The sequence below is a fragment of the Ursus americanus genome, chromosome 19 (assembly GCF_024610735.1).
Source record: "Ursus americanus isolate L20-20 chromosome 19, mUrsAme1.1.p, whole genome shotgun sequence".
NCBI classification, from domain to species: Eukaryota; Metazoa; Chordata; class Mammalia; order Carnivora; family Ursidae; genus Ursus; species Ursus americanus.
The window spans coordinates 48588152-48612739 of record NC_142145.1 but is presented as its reverse complement, the minus strand read 5'-3'; the positions used below and the strand labels follow the sequence as shown (position 1 = coordinate 48612739).

At 36.7% G+C, this 24588-nt stretch overlaps 1 protein-coding gene across 4 annotated transcripts in view; it reads left to right on the top strand.

Annotated features, from left to right (window-relative positions):
- Positions 1–24588, top strand: part of YES1 (YES proto-oncogene 1, Src family tyrosine kinase) — a 72680-nt gene that overhangs the window by 35083 nt on the left and 13009 nt on the right. For 2 of the 4 annotated variants that reach the window (XM_045781795.2, XM_045781793.2), the window contains exons 2-8: positions 14342–14614; positions 17305–17404; positions 20130–20228; positions 21473–21576; positions 21663–21812; positions 23208–23363; positions 23530–23709. In XM_045781795.2, coding sequence (XP_045637751.1) covers positions 14350–14614; positions 17305–17404; positions 20130–20228; positions 21473–21576; positions 21663–21812; positions 23208–23363; positions 23530–23709 — 1054 coding nt within the window. In that variant the 5' untranslated portion in view covers positions 14342–14349. Of the gene's footprint in view, positions 1–1884; positions 2082–14341; positions 14615–17304; positions 17405–20129; positions 20229–21472; positions 21577–21662; positions 21813–23207; positions 23364–23529; positions 23710–24588 lie in introns of all 4 variants that reach the window. The other 2 variants (XM_087869942.1, XM_087869941.1) reach the window with 2 other exon arrangements.

The window sequence follows — 24588 nt, the reverse complement described above, 5'->3', positions numbered from 1 at the left end:
CCTGGGTGGCTCAGTCGTTAAGCGTCTGCCTTTGGCTCAGGATGTTATCCCAGGGTCCTGGGATCGAGCCCCACATCAGGCTCCCTGCTCCGCTGGGAGCCTGCTTCTTCCTCTCCCACTCCCCCTGCTTGTGTTCCCTCTCTCGCTGGCTGTCTCTCTCTCTCTGTCAAATAAATAAATAAAAATCTTAAAAAAAAAAAAGTTTCTGACTTTTATGAGATTTTTAACTTCTCCCCATTACCATTTTTATCTTTAGAATAAAACCTCTTCTTGAGTTCAAAACAGCCTGCTGAGCATTAAGCTGAATATAAATTTTAGAGTTACCTTGTGGGCACATAAGGAAATGAAACTTTAAAAATTATTTTTATTTCTTTTTTTTTTTTAAGATTTTATTTATTTATTCGACAGAGATAGAGACAGCCAGTGAGAGAGGGAACACAAGCAGGGGGAGTGGGAGAGGAAGAAGCAGGCTCATAGCAGAGGAGCCTGATGTGGGGCTCGATCCCATAATGCCGGGATCACGCCCTGAGCTGAAGGCAGATGCTTAACCGCTGTGCCACCCAGGTGCCCCTATTTTTATTTCTTGACATTAAAAGGAAAATCTCACAGAGTGCCTTAACCAATTACAGTAAAACACTTAAAATGTTCATTTGTTTGAAAGTGATCATTATTAAAGAATAAACCTATATAAACTGAAGTACAAATTTATTTGGAAATTAATACTCTTTGTACTTTAATGACATTAAAATCAGGGAATGAAATTTTTTCCCCAGGGATTAATTTTTAAGAACATTTTAAGTGGCTATGATGGATTTACCAGCCCCCTACCCCCCCCCAAACTCTAAAAACTGAAAATCTGAACACAATACATGAAACAACTGTTTTCAAATATTGGACAGCAGCAATGCAGGACTGTGATCCCTGAAATAAGGGAAACAAACAAGTGAGCTGTATGGTCACCTAATCACCCCAACTTCCTGCCTAGAGGCACAGTCTGAATTAGAGAGCAGGGAAAGGAATCTTGGGCAAAGGACAGTGATCTCAACAAGTTGAGGAGACAGAAATCAGAATTCATAGAGGCTGAGGCAGCTGAAAGTTGCAGGGCAAAATTCCAAAAGAAGGACACTAAGTAGAAAAATTATTCTAGGGGCGCCTGGGTGGCACAGTCGTTAAGCGTCTGCCTTTGGCTCAGGGCGTGATCCCAGCGTTCTGGGATCGAGCCCCACATCAGGCTCCTCCGCTAGGAGCCTGCTTCTTCCTCTCCCACTCCCCCTGTTTGTGTTCCCTCTCTCGCTGGCTATCTCTGTCAAATAAATAAAATCTTAAAAAAAAAAAGAGAGATTCTAAAAGCTTCTGTAGGAGTCACTCTTTTTTTTTTTCCTCTGAATTCTAGAATGTATGTGTAGAATGTATGTAGAATGAAACTACAAAGCCAGGCATAGTGTTGACCAGGTTGATATGAGCTGTACCCTTTGAGGTCATAGACGGTGGGGAGGCATTTGATTTTTTTCTGGCTAGAGGAAAAAGTCCTTGTTGATCATTCAGAACTTATAGTAGAAACCCCCAGGGGCTGTGGTACCAAAGTACATTAATAAACATTATGAACAACTTTATGCTAATATAAATTTAACAATTTGGGTAATTAGACAGATCTCAAAAGCTGTAAGTTACCAAAGTGTAACAAAAATCGAGAATGTGAGTAGCCCTGTATGTTATAGATATTGAATTGGTAATTTATTTCACTTAGCATAATACTTTCTAGGTCCATCCATGTTGTTGCAGATGTCAAAATCTCATTCTTTTTTGTGCCTGAGTAATATTCCATTGTATGTATATCGCATCCTTATCCATTTATCTATTTAAAAAAAATTTTTTTCTTTTAAGTAGGCTCCACACCCAGCATGGAGCCCAACACAGGGCTTGAGATCAAGACCCTGAGATCAAGACCTGAGAGTCAAGACCTGAATCAGATGCTCAACGGGCTGAGCCACCCAGGCACCCCTATCCATTTATCTATTAATGGACACTTAGGCTGCTTCTGTATCTTGGCTATTGTAAATAATGTTGCAGTAAACATAAGGGTGCGTATAGCTTTCTGAATTAGTGTTTGTTTTCTTTGGGTAAATACCCAGTGGTAGAAAAAGTAGATCACATAGTAGTTCTATTAAGTTTTAGAGGGACCTCCATACTGTTTTCCACAGTGGCTGCACCAGTTTCCGTTACCAACAGTGCTTAAGGGTTCCTTTTCTCTACATCTTCACCAATGCTTGTTATTTCTTTCTGATATTAATCATTCTGACTGCTGGGAGGTGATACCTCATTGTGGTTTTGATTTGCCTTTCCCTCATGCCTTTCCCTGATGAAGTGATGTTGAACATCTTTTCATGTGTTTTTCGTCTTTTGATGTGTGTGTCTTCTTTGAGAAAATGTCTATTCAGTTTTTCTGCCCATTTGTCAACCACATTATTTGTTATTTTGGTGTTGAGTTGTATAAGTTCCTTATATATTTTGGATACTAACCCTTATCAGACATATAACTTGCAAATATCCTCTTTCATTCACTGGGTTGCCTTTTTGTTTTGTTGATGGTTTCCTTTTCCTATGCAAAAAAGCTTTTTATTTTGGTGTAGTCCCAATAGTTTGCAGGAGGACACCTATCCAAAAATATGTTGCTGAGGCCAATGTCAAAGAGATTACTGCTTATGTTGTTTTTCTTTTAGGGGTTTTATGATTTCAGGGCTCATATTTGGGTTTTTAATCCATTTTGAGGTTTTGTGTGTGTGTGTGTGTGTATAGTATAAGAAAGTGGTCCAGTTTTGTTCTTTTGCATGGAGCTGTCCAGTTTTCCCAACACCATTTATTGGAAAGACTGTCTTTTCCGCACTGGATATTCTTTCCTCCTTTGTCATAGATCAATTGACCATATAAGCGTGGGTTTATTTTTGGGCTCTCTATTCTAGTGCATTGACCTATAGGTCTGTTTTTGTGCCAGTACCATGCTGTTTTGATTATAATTTGACTATAATTCCATAGTATATCTTGAAATCTGGGATTATGATACCTCAGCTTTGTAGTTCTTTCTCAAGATTGCTTTGGCTGTTCAGGTATTTTGCAGTTCCATCCAACAAATATTAGGACTATTCTAATTCTGTGGGAAATGCTATTGGTATTTTGATAGGGATTGCATTGAATCTGTAGATTACTTTGGGTATTATAGACATTTTACCAATGTTAATTCTTCTAATCCATGAGCACGGTATTGATGAGGTACAGGTGACTATACGTGAGGTTCAGTGGGGTAGGGTCCGGCGCCGACGACCGAGAAAGAATTCTTGAGACGTCTTTGGTGCAGAATGGTGGTTTATTAAAGCACGGGGACAGGACCCGTGGGCAGAAAGAGCTGCTGCCCCAGGGTTGTGAGGAATGGCCTATTTTATACCCTCAAGTGGGGGAGGGGGCTAGGGATAGCGTAAGTCTCTAAGGAATTTTGGAAGCAAGGTCTCCAAGACCTTGAGGGGGCTAGCTACTGTTGGGAAAGGGTCATTTATTACCGTCTAATAAAACCTTAGTCATGAGACCCTTCAGATATATATCGGTGGGCCATATGCTTGGGGGATGATTGCCAACACGTATCTTGGGGGGTTTGAGATAAAGGAAGTTTCCGAAGGAATTTTTATACGTTAAAGTAGACTTACAGGATCTTGGTGGAGGGGAGGGGGTCAGGCTAGGACTGCCTTTTGCCCTTAGCAAAGTATTAACATTGAGGCAGCTGAGTTCCTAGAGGAATGTCACCATGCCTGTTTCAAGGACTTGTCAATGGGCTGTAGGTAGTAAGGACTGTTTCTTTGTCCTTTAGGGCAGCCAGGAGTGCCTGAGGAATGTTGCATACATCCCATGGGGGGTGGGGGTTGCAGGGTGTCAGCTTCTGCTTTGTCCTCAGCTTGCCTTCTGTTCCCTCATCAGTATGGCTTTCCATTGGTTTGCATTGTCATCAGTTCCTTTCATGGGTGTTATAGTTTTCAGTGTACAGTTCTTTTACCTCTTCGGTTAAATTTATTCCTAGTTATTTTTGTTTCTTAGTGTAATTGTAAATGGGATTATTTTCTTAATTTCTCTTTATGCTACTTCATTATTAGTGTGTAGAAATGCAGATAGTTTACAATTTTACTTCCTCCTTGCCGATTTAGATGTATTTTCTTTTTTCTTTTTTTTTCTTTGATTGCTGTGAGTAGGACTTCAAGTACTGTGTTGAATAAAAATGGTGAGAAATGGACATCCTCATCTTGTTCCTGATGTTACAGGAAAAGCTGTCAGTGTTTTCACCATTGAATATGATGCTGGTGTGTTTTTCTTATATGGCCTATATTATGTTATGTTCCCTCTAAACCAACTTTGTTGAGAGTTTTTTTGTCATGAATGGGTGTGGTATTTAGATTTCTTTTTCTGCATCTATTGAAATGATCACATGATTTTTATCCTTCATTTGGTTACTCTTGTGTGTCACATTGATAATTCGCAGATATTGAACTATCCTTGCATCGCTAGAATAACTCCTACTTGATTCTGGTGAAAGATCCTTTTAATGTGGTGTTGAATGAGGTTTGCTAACACTCTGTTGAGGATTTTTGCATCTATGTTTATCAGTGATATTGGTCTGTGGCCTTTTTTTTCTAGTGTCTTTATCTGGTTATAGTATCAGGGTAATGCTGGCTTTGTGGAATGTGTTGGGAAGCGTTCCTTCCTCTTCTGTTTTTTGGAATAGTTTGAGGATAATACATAGTAACTCTTCTTTTTTTTGAAGTATAATCGCCATTTATTTTTTTTTTCCTGGAGAACAGCTTTTCTTCAGTTCTTAAGGACTTAGCTCCTTACGTGGGCTTTGGTGAAGGTCGCGGGTCTAAATTGGGATGGGGGTGTTTGGTCCTTCCATGCTTCACAAGAGCAATTCCTGACTACCTTGCTGTGAGTGGCACAACTCTTGCAGTAATGTAGTTTCACACACAGCTTGGGAAGCACATAGGCATTGAAGACACTCGCTTCAGAAATGTCCCTGATGGTGGTGGCCTTTACTGTGTTCCGAATAACGCACTTCTTAATGGCCTTGTTCTTGGGCACACAACAGGCACAGTTGGTGCAGCGAATAGACTGCATGTGGCTGCAGCCCTTTTTGGCACAACCTTTATTCCTTTCTTTGGTTGTCTTGGAAGTGGGACTCAAGAGAGCTAGATATTAACTCTTCTTAAATGTTTGGTGGAATTCACCTGTAAATCCATCTGGGCCTGAACTTTTGTTTTGTTGGGAGTTTTTTGATTATGTCAATTTTGTAATTAGTAATCAGTCTGTTCAGATGATTCAGTTTTGAAGACTGAACATTTCTAGGAATTTAGCCATTTCATCTTGGCTTTTCAATTTATTTGTGTATAATTTTTCATAGTAGTCTCTTACAATCCTTTGTATATCTGTGGTGTCAGTTGTTACTTCTCTTTCATTTGATTTTATCCATTTGGGTCCCCTCTGTCTCTGTCTCTGTCTTCTGTCTCACTGTCTTCTGTCTCTGTCTCTCTCTCCTCTCTCTGTTTCTTTTTATGTCTCTGTCTCTTTTTTTTTAGGATGTGTCTAACAAAAGGTTTGTCTTTTCACAGGACCAGCTGTTGGCTTCATTGATCTTTTCTGTTGTTTTTTTGTCTCCATTTCACTTATTTCTGCTCTGATCTTTATGATTTCCTTCCTTCTACAAACTTTGGGCTTTGTTCTTTTTATAGTTTCTTTAAATGTAAGATTGGGTTTTTTTTGTTTGTTTTTCAGATTTTTTTTGTTTCTTGCAGTAGGCCAGGATTATTATAAACTTCCCTCTTAGGACTGTTTTCACTGGGTCCCAAAGATTTAGACTGGTTTGTTTTTATTTTCATTTGTCCCCATGGATATTTTTATTTCCTCTCTGGTTTCTTCATTGACCCATTTGTTGTTTAGTGCTGTGTTGGTTAGCCTCCACGTGTTTGTTCTTTTCCAGTTTTTTTTTCTTATAATTGATTTTTAATTTCATACCATTGTAATTGGAAAAGATGCTTGATATAATTTCAGTTTTCTTAAATTTATTGAGACTTGTTCTGTGGCCTACCATTATCCTGGAGAATGTTCCATGTGTACTTGAAAATGTGTGTTCTGGCTTTTTTTGGATGAAATGTTCTGTACATATCTGTTATGTCCATCTAGTCTAATGTAACATTCAAAGGCACTGTTTCCTCATTGATTTTCTGACAGGATGATCTATGCATTGATGTAGGTGGAATGTTAAAGTCCCTAAATATTATTGTATTAGTGTCAGTCTCCCTATATGTCTGTTAATATTTGCTTTATGTATTAAGGTGCTCCAATGTTGGGTACGTAGATACTTAAAATTGTTATATCCTCATGTTGGATTGATCCCTTTAGCATTAGGTAATGCCTCCTTTGCCTCTTGTTACAGTCTTTTTTTAAAAGTCTGTTTTGTCCAATTTAAGTATTGTTACCCTGATCTCCTTTTTTGCTCTTATTTGCATGGAATATCTTTTTCCATCCCTTTGCTTTCAGTCTGTATGTGTCTCTAGGTTTGAAATGTATCTCTTATAGGTAGCATATAGATGGGTCTTGGGTTTTTTAATCCATTCTCTAACCATATGTCTTTCGATTGGGGGACTTAAACTATTTAATTTAAAGTAACTATTGATAGGTAGGGGCGCCTGGATGGCTCAGTTGTTAAGTGTCTGCCTTCGGCTCAGGGCATGATGGATCCAGCCCTCCATCGGGCTCCCTGCTCGGAGGGAAACCTTCTCCCTCTCACACTCCCCTTGCTTGTGTTCCCTCTCTCGCTGTCTCTTTCCGTCAAATAAATAAATAAAATCTTTAAAAAAAAAAAAAAGTAACTACTGATAGGTAAATACTTATTGCCATTTTGTTAATTGTTTTTGTAATGCTGTTTCTTCTCTTGCTGTCTTTCCTTGCAGTTGATGATTTTCTTTAGTGTTATGCTTAGCTTTCTCTATATTTTTTGCTTATCTATTATAGGTTTTTGGTTACCATGAGGTTCATACATATGGTGGGTTTTTGAGAGGGAAAAGAAAGACTTAAAAGTGTTGAGAATGTGGATTAACTGGATTTTACATTCATTACTGGTGAGGACACAAAATGGTACGGCTGCTGTGGAAAACAGTTCAGCAGCTTCTTACGGTAAAGGGTATGCTTAACTTTATATGACCGAGTAGTTCCATTCCTTGGTATTTATAGTGGTGGAAGTATGACCTATGTAACCCATACAACGACTTGTACAGGAATGTTCATAGCTACTTTATTTATAATAGCCCCAAACTGGAACAATCCATATAGTCATCAACAAGTGAATGAATAAACAAATAATGGTATATTCATACAGTGGAATTCTACTTACCTATATATGTAGCAACATGGAAGTGTCTGAGACAGCGCTTGGGGTGGGGGGAAGCCAGACGCAAGAAACTACATATAGTATGAATCTATTCATGTGAAACTCTAAAACCGGTAAATCTTGAGTTAGAGAAAACAAATTAGTGGTTGCCTAGAGCTGGGATTGGGGCTGATAGGAAAAGGGTACAAAAGAACCTTTTGGAGGTGATTGGAATGTTCTATATTGTGATCGTATTATTGGTTGCACAGTTAAAGACATTTGCCATAAGTCATTGAACTGTACACTTTAAATGGGTGCATTTTATTGCATGTAAATTACACTTCAAAGGATTTAAAAAATATTTTAGGTAAAATTTCTAATAGTGTCTAAGAGAAGAAATATCCATAATTTTAATTTTAAGTACATATTTCTCAAAAAGTTTTAAAATAGCGGTAATATTCAAAATAAGAGGTAAAGTATTGTGTTTTGGCAGATACTCATGTACATTATGCTCTATCAAATATCAGTACGAAATAAATAGTTTGCTTAGAATTTTAATTTTATCTTTCTAGGCTATGAGATTTACAATTTTAAGGATATCTCTGATTTCTGTAAACACTTTGAAAGAAGTTGGGGATCTGTTTTTGTCAGTGTATTGAATCCTGACAGATTGAAAGGGATTAATGTATTAACTATTGTCCTGTGATTTATCATTTAAGATCCTTCCAGCTACAAGTTAACAGAGAACCAGACTAAAACTGACTTAAACACTAGATATTATTTGGGGCGCCTGGGTGGCTCAGTCGTTAAGCGTCTGCCTTCAGCTCAGGTCATGATCCCAGGGTCCTGGGATGGAGCCCTGCATTGGGCTCCCCGCTCAGTGGGAAGCCTGCTTCTCCCCCTCCCACTCCCCCTGCTTGTGTTCCCTCCCTCGCTGTGTCTCTCTCTGTCAAATAAATAAAATCTTAAAAAAAAAAAAAACAACCCACTAGATATTATTTCACATAAGATTTCTGGAGCTAAAGTGTGTTCTAGAATTATAGTAGGGTTTTACAATTCAATACCTGAACAATATCATAAAGGACCCAAGTTCTTTTTACCTTTCTGTCTTACCATTCTTGCTATGTTGGTATCCTCCTTTCAGATGAGTGCTTAGTCATTCCTGAATGGTTGTCTCAGATTTAGGCATCACAGATGATAACATTTAGGTGAGGAAAATGGAATATTCCTGTTTTATACTCCTTTTCACAAGTGAGGAAAACTTCCAAGAAGAAGCCCATGCTCGTGGTTTACCCAGTTAATTGGAGAAAGGGATAAGACCACATGAGTGGCTTGAATCAAACATTATTTACAACTTGGGCCTGGGCAGATGAAGAAATTGGCAGATAGAAGGAAGGTAAACAAACTCAGACAATCATTCTTTATTAAAGTAGGGAGGAGAACGGCTGAGTAAACCAAGGGTTTGCTGTGCTAGATTACACTAAGACTGTGAAGGACAGTATTTGTGAATTAGACAAAGAAATAGAAAACATCTTGATAAAAGTGTATATTCCCAATTTATGAAGATGTTGCATTCCAAAAATTTTCCATATATTCATGACCTAGTCATTACTTTATTACTCAATTTACTGCAATATAGCTTTTATCTTCATGACGCTGTAGCAGAAATGCTCTTGCTAAAGTCACCAGTGAGCTCTTAATTACCAGTCAGCTGGCCTTTTAAAATCAGTTGAAATACTACCTGACTTCATTTTGGTCTGTAGCATTATTAGCCATTTTCTTACTGAAAGTCTGTCTCTTTATTTCTACTATACTATTCTACCTCTTATTAAAAATGTATTGCATTATAAAATAAGTATTACATTATAAAATACATCAAGCAAAGATTTTTATATATATGCATGTATGTATATATATCCCACATTTAATACATTAACATTTCTGTATTTACTTCCTGTTTAAGAAAACAAATGCCACAGATGCAATTGAAACTTTGCAACCCATTCCACTATCTTGAAGTTGATGATTATCTTTTCCAACCATGTTTTTATATTTATGGTAGTACTCCCAGCTCTAATTGCCACTTCTTAATTTCTTTGCCTGTTTATCCCTTATATGTAGGTATCCTGCACCATTTTATTAATTCTTCATACCCCTCTAAATCTGTACCTTGTGAAAATGTTTTTGTTTACTCTTTTTCTGGTTTCTTTCTTTTGCTGACATACTATCAATCCTCTACTAGACTTTTCAACATGATGCCCCAAAGGCACCTAAAACTACCATCTGAATGAAGCATCTGTCCAGAAAAACCTGTTTCTCTCTTCTCTACCTCAGTTATGGTATTACTCTACACCCAGTTCAAACTAGAAACTTTGGAGTCATCCATTCCGTAACACACATATCATAATTCTTTTAAAATGTTCAGTGAATACTGGGGAGTGAATAAATGACTCCTTTTTCTTCATATCTCCTCTATCTATACTCAGCTGATCATCCACACGTCAGTATTCTACTTATATTTACTTCCTTAGTATTTTCCCCTCATCTTTGGCTCCATGGTATTTCTGCTTCTGTCCTTTCCTGCATGGGGCATTGTGGTAAGTTTATAACTTGACTAACTGCCATTATTATTTCTTTCTTTCCACTCTGTAATTCATACTTCTACCACAGTTATTTTTAAACACATATTTTCTCCTGCTGTTCACCTTTTAAAAACTCTTGAATAACTCTCAGTGCTCCCTGGATAAAGTCTAAAATAATTCCCTGTATATGTAAATTGTCCTCTACCTTTAGCCTCTGTCCCATGATCTCATAGATGCCCCCTTGTACTCCTGTCACAGAGAAGTTTTCTGTTCCCTAAATATGCCATGCTTTTCAAACATCTAAGCCATTGTGCACATTTTTCATTATTCCTGGAATATCCTATTTCCTCTTCCCCAAATCTCCAGCTCTTGAAGACTTAGTTTAGATGCCACTGTCTTTGCAAAATTTTCTTTCCCAAGCACTCAAGGCAGAGCTCATAACTTCTTTTGTAGTCTCGTGGTGTTTTTACATATCTCAACTCCAGCATTTTTCACATTTTACAGTGCTGTACCTGTTTCCTACACTTATTTGTGACCTTTCTTTTTTTTTTAAGCAAAGGGTCCATTTTTTGACATTTCCAGCTCTTTTTAGTGTCTAATAAATATATGTTAATAAATATATATGTGGGGGGTGCCTGGGTGGCTCAGTCGTTAAGTGTCTGCCTTTGGCTCAGATCGTGATCCCAGGGTCCTGGGATCGAGACCTGCATCGGGCTCCCTGCTCCACTGGGTGCCTGCTTCTTCCTCTCCCACTCCCCCTGCTTGTGTTCCCTCTCTCTCTGGCTGTCTCTATCTCTGTCGAATGAATAAATAAAATCTTTAAGAGTGTGTGTGTGTGTGTGTGTGTGTGTGTGTAGTTGTAAAACTTGAAAGAGGCTTTCCCACATAACTTTTTTTTTAATTTTTAAAAAAGATTTTATTTATTTATTTGTCAGGGAAAGAGAGTGCAAGCACAAGTAGGGGGAGCATCAGGCTGAGGGAGAAGCAGGCTCCTGCTGAGCAAGGAGCCCAATGTGGGACTCGATCCCAGGACCCTGGGATCATGACCTGAACCGAAGGCAGATGTTTAACTGACTGAGCCACCCAGGTGTCCCCCCACGTAACTGTTTTAAAAGATGTTATGTTTCTAGGACACCCCATAAAAATCTTTTTTTTTTTAAAGGAGTTTATTTACTTATTTATTTGACAGAGAGAGAGAACACAAGCAGGTAGAGTGGCAGGCAGAGGGAGAGGGAGAAACAGGCTCCCTGCTGAGCAGAGAACCCATGTGGGACTCCATTCCAGGACTCTGGGATCATGACCAGAGCCAAAGGCAGACACTTAATTGCTGAACCACCCAGGTGCCCCCCCCCCATAAAAATCTTTTAAACTCATGTTGCACCTAAAGTTTAAAAATGTAAATCATGACCTACATTTGTAATAATGTTTCTGAAGTTGATGGGCAGCAGTTTCCTTTTCTCCACATCCTTGTCAGCACTTATTTCTTTTTGTTACATTCTGACTGCTGGGAGGTGATACCTCATTGTGGTTTTGATTTGCCTTTCCCTGATGACTAGTGATGTTGAACTCTTTTCATGTGTCTTTCGTCTTTTGATGTGTGTGTCTTCTTTGGGAAAATGTCTATTCAGTTTTTCTGCCCATTTGTCAACCACATTATTTGTTATTTTGGTGTTGAGTTGTATAAGTTCCTTATATATTTTGGATACTAACCCTTATCAGACATATAACTTGCAAATATCCTCTTTCATTCACTGGGTTGCCTTTTTGTTTTGTTGATGGTTTCCTTTTCCTATGCAAAAAAGCTTTTTATTTTGGTGTAGTCCCAATAGTTTGCTTTTTTGTTTCCCTTGCAGGAGGAGACCTATCCAAAAATATGTTGCTGAGGCCAATGTCAAAGAGATTACTGCTTATGTTGTTTTTCTTTTAGGGGTTTTATGATTTCAGGGCTCATATTTGGGTTTTTAATCCATTTTGAGGTTGTGTGTGTGTGTGTGTGTGTGTGTGTGTGTGTATAGTATAAGAAAGTGGTCCAGTTTTGTTCTTTTGCATGGAGCTGTCCAGTTTTCCCAACACCATTTATTGGAAAGACTGTCTTTTCCGCACTGGATATTCTTTCCTCCTTTGTCATAGATCAATTGACCATATAAGCGTGGGTTTATTTTTGGGCTCTCTATTCTAGTGCATTGACCTATAGGTCTGTTTTTGTGCCAGTACCATGCTGTTTTGATTATAATTTGACTATAATTCCATAGTATATCTTGAAATCTGGGATTATGATACCTCAGCTTTGTAGTTCTTTCTCAAGATTGCTTTGGCTGTTCAGGTATTTTGCAGTTCCATCCAACAAATATTAGGACTATTCTAATTCTGTGGGAAATGCTATTGGTATTTTGATAGGGATTGCATTGAATCTGTAGATTACTTTGGGTATTATAGACATTTTACCAATATTAATTCTTCTAATCCATGAGCATGGTATGGCTTTCCATTGGTTTGCATTGTCATCAGTTCCTCTCATGGGTGTTTTATAGTTTTCAGTGTACATCTTTTTACCTCTTCGGTTAAATTTATTCCTAGTTATTTTTGTTTCTTAGTGTAATTGTAAATGGGATTATTTTCTTAATTTCTCTTTATGCTGCTTCATTATTAGTGTATAGAAATGGAGCAGGTTTCCGTATATTAAATTCGTATCCCCCAACTTTACTGAATTCATTTATTCTAATAGTTTTTTGGTGGAGTCTTTAGAGTTTTCTATATATTGTATCACTTCATCTGCAAATAGTGACAGTTTTGCTTCTTCCTTACCAATTTGGATGCCCTTTATTTCTTTTCTGATTACTGCAGTATAGTTACATTTAAATGTTATACAGTCAAGTTGTAAATGTTGAGTCTTTGAGAATTTATGAGGCAGTTGTCTTATCACTCACCTACTTCCTTTTGAATGCCACATAAGAAAGGAAAAGCTGTAAAACGAGAATGCTCTTTAAAAGTTAATTAATTAAATCCCCATTTAGTGCTTTCAGAGTAAGTGAATATAATAATGCAGATTTTGTAATATCAGTAACCTATTATATGAGTCATGTTGGTAAGCCTGACAGTGTGTAAAAGATGAGTAAGTCTTGATTTTTAAGAAATATATTGCCAGTAATTTGGGGATAGGGTAGGAATTAGGCCAGTAAGCAAAAAACAGGATACCAAATGGAATAAGGTGAGAGAGTTCCATATAAAAATCTCCCCAAAAGTACATTGGAGGTTTTAAGGAAAACGATATTTTGCTAATTATGGGGAAAAGCTTGAATGGAAAAGTAGTATTTGTGATGATCTTCAGTGATTGGATAGAACTTTCGCACGTAGGAAAGTTTTAGGTGTAAAATCCTCACAAACTTGGGAAAGCACAGGGCATATATATTGGGGAAACAGGAAAGTGTGTGTATGTAGATAAGTATTAGGAAATAATAGGAGATAAAGTTGGAAAGATAGATTGGGATCAAATTTGGTAAGCATTGAGAGTGTGACTGTAGATAAGAAAAGTTACAGAGCTCCCAGTCCTATATATGGTAGTTGCTAGCCACATATAGATATTGAGCACTTGAAATGTACCTGGTCCAAATTGAGATGTACTGTAAGTTTAAAATACATTACAGATTTCTGAGACTTAGTACAAAAAAAACTCATTAAAATTTTTTATATTGATGACATGTTGAAATAATTGTATTTTAGATGTACTAGGTTAAATAAAATGCATTATTAAAATCAGTTTTATCTATTTTTATTTTTTTAATGTGGCTGCTAGAACATTGAGAATTATATGTGGCTCCGATTATATTTCTATTACAGATGGCTAGTATAGATAGAAGGAATACAACCGGTATTTGCTAGTACTTACTGCATGCCACATATTGTCTAGAACTCGTAATAAGTTTAAGTTTATCCTCATAGAAAGCCTTATGAAGTAGGTGTTACTATTATCGCCCTTTTTCAAGTAACTGGGGTGCAGAGAGGTCAAGCAACATCCCTGAAATCACTCCACTCCTGAGTAGGAAGCCAGGGTTCAAATGTAGGCCTCCGGCATCAGAGCCATTGGCTTTCCCAGCACACTGTGGTATGTTGCCATTGGACCATTAAAGGTGGTTGAGCTGGAGAACGACATGATTGGAATGATACTTCAGTAGAATTGTAATAAAGATAAATGAGAAGAAACTTAGTTTTTAGCTGTCTAGTTTTTTGTTTGCTTTATTTTATTAATGTTACTTACTTGCAGGAGAAAAATTCCTTGTTTAAAGTGAAGTTCTGAATTGTAGTTTTTTGAAGTATACTTTCTATTAACCACTTCTCAAAATATTTGCCTATCACCTTGTAGATTTGATAATGGGCTGCATTAAAAGTAAAGAGAACAAAAGTCCAACCATTAAATATAGAACCGAAAACACTCCAGAACCTGTCAGTACGAGTGTCAGCCATTATGGGGCAGAACACACTGCAGTGGCAGCATCGTCTTCCACAAAGGGAGCATCTGTTAATTTTAACAGTCTTTCCATGACGCCATTTGGAGGATCCTCAGGGGTCACACCTTTTGGAGGAGCATCGTCTTCATTCTCAGTGGTGCCAAGTTCATATCCTGCTGGTTTAACAGGTGAGATTTAAATGGGCAGTTCTGTTGTCAGCTTGAGAACGTGACCTTAGGCAGGCGGTACATAAAGTTTTTGCCTGCTGTAAGAAAAACAACTTACAAGTTTATGTGAAAATTAAAGCTTCTAACATACAAATTAAAGTTTTACAATATACGTGATATTGTTCTGAAAATTTGGTGATGATCTGGTGATTATCTACTGGTTATACCATTAATTCATTAATTCATTGTTCAAGTAATAAGTGCTTACTATGTGACAGGCACTGGGGATATAAAGATTAAAAACGTGTACCCCTCCCTCAAGAATGTTAATGTTACAACTTTTCAGGTTTATAAAGTACTATCCAATATTAAAGTATCATAGTAGTTGCTTAATATTAGTTAAATGGCAACGTTGTGATGATAACATAGTTTTTCTATCAGATACTGATTTAAAAATATAAAAGTCCTGAGGCTCAGAGTTAAATTTTTTTCAGAGTCACGGATAATAAGCAGGGAGAGCCCAGGCTTAATGTCCTGTGCCGGAACTCCATTTATTACATTATGATAGCCTTTCAGAGAACAAAAAGCGACAGCTGACAACCTTCCACGGAGCTAGAAAAGCTCTAAAAAAGTAGTCAGAAACTTTAAAAAGAGTTCTTTTGTGGGGTTTCCAGATCAGGATACTCTTTTCCTTGAGTAACAAAACATAACTGGCTTAAAAAAGGTAGGGCGAGCTCTAGGATTCCTTGATACAGCAGTAGTTTCTTGATGTCATCAAGCACTCGAGTTCTTGATCTCTTTCTGGTAGCCCTTGGGTATCAGCTTTAATCTTAGGCTTGGCAAAACAGCTGCCAGCATCAAACTGAGCAACCCATGTCCTTACTACCAACCAGAGGGAGCAAAAAAGGAATCTATGCTGTAAGCTTGGACTATGAATTTGTCCTTTCAGTCTGCTTACCTCCAGACTAGTAATAGGGAGGAAGGCCATAAGTGGATTCTGTGAGACTGACTGTTCATTTGAGGAGTTATGGACATCAGAGGGTCAATTACAGTCTTAATTCTAACTCCCTAACTCGAAATACCTCAGTAATAGATGGCCACAATAGTGTCCTCCGTCATCAGCCAAGTTTAAGTTATTTTCAGGATTATATGTTTGGGAAAGACAATAATCCAAAATAATGCAAGTAAATGTTGATACTTAAGGACGTAGTTACTTACCTAAACAATTCACTTATGTGAAAAGTCCATTCATGGTATACATCTGTTAACACATACGGAGTGTCTGTCTGCTGCCTGTAGAGAATTGTAAGCAAGAGAAACGAGATTTTTGTCTTAATGGAGTTGTTTACATTATAACAAAGGTTGGACAATAATTAGTGAATAAACAACTAAACACGATGATTAATGGTTCTTAAATGCTGTGAAGAAGCTGACCAGAGTGATTGGTTAAAAGCTCTTTAGAAGATCAAGGAAAGCTGTCTTGAGGAGAAACCATTTGAGCTGAGGTTTGATTGATGAGAATGACCTAAATATGTGCAGAGCTGGGAAGAGAGCTTTCTAGGGAGAGAGAACAAGAAATGCAGAGTTTAGGAAGTACAGATGGACCTGGCGGTTTTGAGGACTAGTGAGGACACCAGAGGGTGGAATTGTATGATAGGAGACTGAAGAGTCAGGATTTCTCAGGACCTCGCAGACTCTGGTAAGAAGTTGGGGTTTTATTCAAAGCCAAGGAGAAGCAATTGAGTTTTTAATAAAGGATTTGCGCAATTGAATTTCCTTTTTTAAAACCTCACTCTGGCAGCTAGCTGTGTGGAGAATGGATGTAGGGAAGCAGTTACAGAAGTGGGTTAGGAGCCTACCTTCTCTCAACAGTCTCAGCAGACTCAGACAGGGATAATAAGGATTTGGATTAGGGTGGCAGCAGTGGAAATGCAAAAGAAAGTAGATAAAGAGGTATTTTAGAGGGAGAATAACAGTGCTAGTAAAGGGACTTGGCTTGAGTACCAAATTAGATAGTAGTGCCCTTTGCTTAGACATTCAAGTAGAGATGTCAAATAGGCGGTTAATCCATGACTGGAACTCAGGGGAGAACAGTCAATAATCCGTTCTGTTCCTTTGTTTCCTTTGTTTAGTTGTTTGGTGTCCTGATCTCTTAAGCATCTGTGTATAATTCTATGTATGACAGTTATTTTTGGAATTTATGATTCATATCAGCCATATCATTTAATTTTTAAGAAAAACAAGCCATTTTTAAATCTTCATTATGATAACTAATCTTACTAAATCCCTAGTTATTGCTACTAAGGTTCAGTTTTAAGGATGGAAATGCTCACCCGTTGTTTATAAGAAATTGAGATGATCCGTACCAGTTTGTAGTACTTGTTAATACTTTTTCTTGTTAATACTCTTTCTGCCACAGAATTGATTTGAACTTTGTGTTTCCAAGTCAGAGATATTGCTACTATGAATCAAAATTAAATTTGTTTCTGTAGTTGTGTAGAATTTTAGAATTTTTAGCATGCAGTAGTTTCATGGAAGATCTCCAGAGAGCATCTTACTAACTTAAACTCCAGTTGCCAAGTCTCCATTCAGAAATAGAGTCTGGAGACTAGGAAGAAAATTATGCTTAAACTTTTTTGATGACATTTTTTTTTCTCTTTCATTAATATCTATAATTTACCTTGGTTTTGTTTTGGTTTTTGCTCCAATAGGTGGTGTTACTATATTTGTGGCCTTATATGATTATGAAGCTAGAACTACAGAAGACCTTTCATTCAAGAAAGGTGAACGGTTTCAAATAATTAACAACACGTAAGTGTTGGGAATATTTCGTGAGGGAGAAATACTGACAGAAACCTACCTAGTCTTCGTGCCGAAACCACTTAGCTGGTTGATTCAGAGATGAGAGTGGTGAGGCATGGGTCTCTGCCCACTGGGTTGGATGATACATTTGGTTTCTTTAGACACATGGCATAATAACTATTTTTGTAGCCAGAGTTATGACATCTACAAATTGTGCTGTAGTGTGTGGTTCTTCCCCAAACAGTAGAGATTTAAGAGTGAAGATTGAGGGAGTATATACAAGTAAGTACATTACTTTAAAAAAACATCTTTATAAAGAGAATTCTTTGTTCCTATTTAAGTATAAGATGATTTAAGGATCTTCTTTCTTTCTTTCTCTTAACAAAAAACAAAGGAAAAATGCCAAGTAGGGAGCCCCTGCAGTCCCAACCTGACTACATTAAGTTGCTTTTTCCTTAGGTGACTCTTAGACACATTGTCTAAGACTTTTACTCTGAAATGACTCTAAGACTTAGTGGGCCACTAAATAATGAAAGTCATTTAGTGGCCCACTAAAAATTCAGTGTTTGAATTGAAAATTCAATGCTTGTTACAGAAAATAGATCCCATATATTTTGGTCTCTTTACTTTCAGTCTTATTTCCTAACATTCTTGTTCCCATTTGCTATCCATTATTGTTCCAGAATATAAAATATGATCATGTCTCTCTGCTTTAAAATCCTTTTTCAGTAGCTACCAGTTGCTGTTGAGATAAAAGCAAAGCAATAACAATGGTAGACATCAGTCATCCAGCTGCTTCCCCTTCCTCATTTAACCGCCCAGCCATACTGAATTGCTTGTAATTTTATGAATACACTGGGGTTTCTCACCTTCCCATGCCTTGACACACGTATAGTTTCTTTTTTCTGCAACGTGACTTCCTGTCTCCGTTTTTTTTTTTTCTTTTATCTGGCCAACCCTGTTCATTCTTCAAAATGTATGTTCCTGTGTCATTTCTCAAGGAGGCCTCTCTTGACATTCTTCCTATCCCACCTGGCCCACACACCATCTGCCTGTGGATTAGGTGTCTGTCTTACATGTTGATGTAGCACCCCGTGCAAACCTCAATCATAGCTGTCATCACTACTTCGAATTATAATTTATTGTGTGCTTGTCTTTCTTTTAGACTAGTGGTTCTCAGCCTGGGGAAAAATGCCCAGGCGACATTGGCAATGTCTGGAGACAAGGTGCCTCCACTGTTTTTTGGTGGGTAGAGGCCAGGGACATTGTGGAACATCCTGCACTGCACAGGACAGCCCCCAACAACAAAGAATCATCTAGCCCTCAGTCAGTAAGGCTGAGGTTGAGAAATCCTGATCTGGGCTGAGTTTCTTGAAGTTACAGACTGTCTTTTTTACCTGTTTCTAGCATATCCTCTCATAAAGTCTATCACTTAAAGGGTATTCAGTAAATGAATGAATCATGAATGGTTAGCACAGATGCAGAGTTTTCAGTTTGTGTGTCTGCTAGTGCTTAATATATACTAGGAAGCTACAAACCAAGTGTATGAGTATAAATATTTGAATTGCCGAAGGATTTTTCATCTCATTTTCTAGAGAACAAACTCCCCTGGATCATTTATAAAATTTCAATTTAGATAAAATATTTTCAATACTTTTCTCTGGCAAAGCAAAACATGCATTTAATTTTTAGTGGCAGAACCCATATATATCTTCCTCATTAGAGACTGATAATATTTCCTTCTTTCACATTAATTTTGGAAAAGTCAAGGTATGTATTGCAAACTACACATAGTTCTCATGTTCTGAATTGATTTTAGTCTTATTTGAGTATTATGGATAACATTTTTGTAAATACAGTCTATTCTAGCAATTAAATTTTTTATTGTTCCTATCTTGCAAATATTTTGTCTACAGGAGTTCGAGGGCATCCTGATACTTTTCCTAAAATGACTAAAAAGGAACATTATGATTTTATATATGGTTAAAAGCATTTGACAATAAAAAAGAATGAACTGCTGATGACACACTACAACATAGGTGAACTGTGAAAAAATTATGCCTAAGTGAAAGAAACCAGTCCAGAAGACCGCACCACATTTTTATATGACTACGTTTATATGAAATGCCCACAATAGTCATATCCATAGGAACATATACAGGGTCAGGCAATGTGGCGGGGAGGCGGGTGGAGGAATGGAGAGTAACTGTTAATGGGTACAGGGTTTCTTGGGTGAGGGGTGATGAAATGTTCTAAAATTGATTGTGGTAATGGTTGCACAACTCTGGATATATTAAAACCCATTAAATTGTACATCTTAAAGGGGGAATTTTATGGTATGCAAATTATGTCAGTAAGACTTTTAAAAAAGAAAACATCCAGTTGAAACTGAGTAATTTGAAAGATTTTTCTCCCAAATGGCATTAGTATAGGTTATTGTTTTAGGTTGAAGATAGTTATGTAAAAAAGGGATAACTAATATTAAAACTTTGTTGTTGTTGTTGTTGTTTGGAGCAGAAATACGTATGCATTTGTGCTTTTGCTTAGCCTTATTCCCTTAACTCAAGTAACCTATTTTTAAATATTATTCTTTTGAGTTTAATTTTTGATCAAATGAATGCATTAAAAAATGGAAGTTAAACCTCTTTTCTACATAGCTACAAGGCAACACTGCAATAAATTGTGTTTTGAGCAGTCGTCTACCTTGTGGTAATTGTTGTTTTATATGTTGCAGGGAAGGAGACTGGTGGGAAGCAAGATCAATTGCTACAGGAAAGAATGGCTATATCCCTAGCAATTATGTAGCCCCTGCAGATTCCATTCAGGCAGAAGAGTATGGCACTACTTCATATTTTATTAATTACTTTGATTTTAAAAATGTTTTAATGCACATTCTACTTAGCCACAGTTTTACACACACACAATTACATACCAGTCTTAATACAGCCAGTATATCATATTAATAGGAGATGTAACTTGAAAATTAATAATTAATGCCATGGTATTTGCTTATAGTAGGATCATAAATGAGTCTGCATTAATAATACTGCTTTGCCTAGTCTGTATCCTTTATATTTTCGCTTAAAAAATTATATTAACCGTTTTTATATTCTGCAGACTCTCTCATTTCAAAAGTTTACCTTCAGTGTTAATTTCTTGACTTAGGTGCTTTCTCTGTGGTTATGTAGGAGAGTATCCTTGTCTTTAGGAAACACACACTGAAGTATTAAGGGGTAATGTTTCAGAATGTTTGCAACTTACTCTGTTCAGAAAAAACACATACACAGGGAAAGAGAACATAACAAAGTAAAATTTTAACAGTTGAGAAATCTGGGTGGAGGGTATAGGAGAGTTCTATGTGCTATTCTCACAACTTTTAAAAAATTAAAATTCACCTTCAGTGACATACTTTTTTAGGTCAACCCAAGAATATCTGGGATTCATAAATACTACTTTGTTTTCATATCACAGCACTTAACAGAGTGCCTTGCACATAGTAGGTGCTCTATCAATGTTTGTTTGCTTTTATGATCTGTCATTTGTCTCCATAACTGTTCTGCTTGACACTTGTTACTTCCTGTTTTATTCTGTGAGCTTCTCCACAGCAGATATTCATCTTTATTCACAAATCTGTATTAAGTCAGAGCCATGCTAATTTTAGAGTTGCTCATAATTTGGATATAGTTCACTTGCATCTTTCTGAATACAGCTGATCACACTGTTACCAGAGAACCGCTTCTGTTCTTCCTACTACAGTCTTAACATTTCCATCTGTCAATGACTGAGAGGTTCTCTGTTACTGTTGCTTTTCCTTCTCCATTTACTGATTCTGTGACTTGCAAGGTAGAGTTGAAGAGACTGAATAGTCAATACATGGAAACCAGGTACAACTAGGGCAGTATATTCTGACAGTAATATTTGTTATAATTCTATTTAATAAAGACCTTTATTGAGTTTTGCTGTATTTTTAAGCTGTGTAGCTCTTTGTTGTCATCCTTCCACTCCATTCTTACTGATCCTTATTTATAATCTTTCTGACTCTGCCATATTTCTAATTCAGAACACTGTTTTTTCCAGATGGTATTTTGGCAAAATGGGGAGAAAAGATGCTGAAAGATTACTTCTGAATCCTGGGAATCAACGAGGTATTTTCTTAGTAAGAGAGAGTGAAACTACTAAAGGTAATTATAATGTAGTGTAAGTATAAAAATTTTCTTGGACAGTATTTTGAGAAAGATACAGAAAAAGTATTTGTTTCCCCCACTAGGTGCTTATTCTCTCTCTATTCGTGATTGGGATGAGGTAAGAGGTGACAATGTGAAACACTATAAAATTAGGAAACTTGACAACGGTGGATACTATATCACAACCAGAGCACAATTTGATACTCTGCAGAAGTTGGTAAAACACTACACAGGTATGTGAATATTTCACAGGTGAAAATTATTTCTTGATCTGTTTTATGAGGACAGAATCTCTGTCTTCATGTCTCTTAAGGTTTAGTTTGGTACTTAACACACAAGAGTGTGTTCGATAGATGTCTTGTATTCTAGTTTTAAAATGAGGAGCAGGTAGTACTTATTACCTGAATTAGGTTCTTAGGTATGCTAAAATCTGACTACCATTATTTGATTTCTTACATATTACTGGCATAGTGTTTACATTGGAGTTTCATAGTAGCTAAATACCAAGATAAATTATGACAATAAATAAAACATAAAAGCAAATATTTTTAGGGACGTTTATTAAGTGGGTAAAACTGAATACTTAATGTAAAAAGCTCTATCAGATGTCCTTTGGGCTACCTTCCTCTGCATGGGCTGGACCACATAAAATAAAGTGTAAGTCCAATGAAATTTAATCTGAAGATGCATTTTTCTTTTCCTGGAAAATTAACCTGTCGCAACTATTGACATTCTTCTAGTCTTTCAAGGACCTTAGAAAGGTATTCAGTATTAGATTCTTCTGTCTCAAAATTTTGCACTGCCAATTTGATACATGAATGGATCTGAAAGTTTTTAAATTATTATTACTAGGGGAGGGGAAGTTTCCATGACAGCTAGCTACAAACAGCCTATCAAGTCAACCACCAATCTTGACATTGATCAAACATGTTACCAAGTAATGGCATCAGTTGTAATTGCACTTTTTAGAATGTTGATTTTTGTGGTTACTTGAACATGGGAGGGAACATGTCTTATTTATAATAAGAAAGATCGTGTAAACCGGATTCAGAAGTCAAGCCGTCGTGAATTTGGGATTTCCTGTTTTTGTGTCTCCCTTATTTGAAAAATCTCTTAAATGAAGAAGTTTTCTCCTTAATTTTTGGTATGCTTCTTACATTAGTGGTGATTAAGAATAACAGTTAATGGTAGCATTCTCTTTGGGAAGAAATAAAACACAGTGGTCAAAAATAGAACTTTGGGGACAACCAGAACTATGGTTTGAATCCCATCTCCATCACTTAGTTACTGGGTGACATTAAGAAAGTCGCTTAAGTTTTTTGAGATTTATTTATATGAGATATTTGTGAAGTACTGAATTAGCACAATAGCTGAGATGTAGTAAGTATTCAGTAAATTATAACTTCAAAAGTGTATTTAACAAAAAATGTTTCACCTCTTGTATGTTTTGCTTCTTATATACATACAGCTCCCTTTCTGGTGTTCGTGCTTTTAGAGTAAAACTGAGAAAACATTATGTTTTTGTTTTTGTTTTCTTCAATTTAAACTTTTAAAAACATTAATATACTATATGTACCTTAATTTTTGTAAGTAACTCATTTTACAGTATAGTTTATTCATTTATCTAGAACATGCTGATGGTTTATGCCATAAGTTAACAACCGTGTGTCCAACTGTGAAACCCCAGACTCAAGGTCTAGCAAAAGATGCTTGGGAAATCCCTCGAGAATCTTTGCGACTAGAGGTTAAATTAGGACAAGGATGTTTTGGTGAAGTATGGATGGGTAAGAAGCCTGAACTTTTGTTTTTTTGTCATTTCTTTAGCCATAGATTAAAACACCATAACTTATGATAAGATACATTGAAATATTTAAGGTAACTGCTGCTCATTGAGGTTTGGCTTAAAATCTCCTAATATATAGATTAAAATAGTAGACTGTGTTTGTCTAGGAACATGGAATGGAACCACGAAAGTAGCAATCAAAACACTAAAACCAGGTACAATGATGCCAGAAGCTTTTCTTCAAGAGGCTCAAATAATGAAAAAATTAAGACATGATAAACTTGTTCCACTGTATGCTGTTGTTTCTGAAGAGCCAATTTACATTGTCACTGAATTTATGTCAAAAGGTATGTGTATATTCGTTTCCTTTAGGGTATTCATGTTGATAATTTTTTTTAAGAAGTCTTCATTTCTGTTTTTATGCATACAAATTTTTATTATGTAGCGTTCCCTAATTTAAGATTTTTATGTAGACATTGAAAAGAGAAAATCCGACATTTTGTGTAATGGGATAGTCATTAGTTCCAGTTATTCCAGAGGATAGTATAAAGTTTAAAAGGAAAATTAGGCCAGCTCAATTTATGTTGAAAGTAAGTAAGTTTTTATTCCATTTGACTAAAGGAAATGGAATAGCTAGGAAAGTAAAAGAGTATTTCTACAAATTAACACAATTAGAAAGATATTTATATCTTTATTCCTAAAGCAAAGAAATCAGGTGAAGTTAAGGAAATCTTATTTTAGTATAAACACAATCGCCATAGTCAGGGTTCCTAGAAACTTTTTTCTACTATCATTCACTAAAACTTCTCCATTCTTCCCAAGCTCCAGACCCCAAGGTGAGATCATTAGTAACAGAATTGGTTAGGGCCAGGATAAAGAGAAGGGACAGATGCTGCTTTAGAAGAGGAACCAGTAAGCACTAAATATGTTGACAGCCCTGCTTTTGCCCTCTCGAATTTTATCCCCCCCCCCCCACAAACTCGTAAGGAGTCACTCATCCATAATTAAAGCTACTGATGATGTCATCCCTCGCCAGTAGTCCCATTTTGGCCAACAGTGTAGTTCCATCTAGTGGTGACAGGGCCAACTACAAGCTACATATTTGCTATAGGAAATCAACCCCCCACCTCCCAAAGAAATAGGAAAACCAAAAATTAAGAATTGAGGTAACCTATTAATTGATAGCCAAAACATACCTAAAGCCCCAAGGCATATGGCACTTTTTG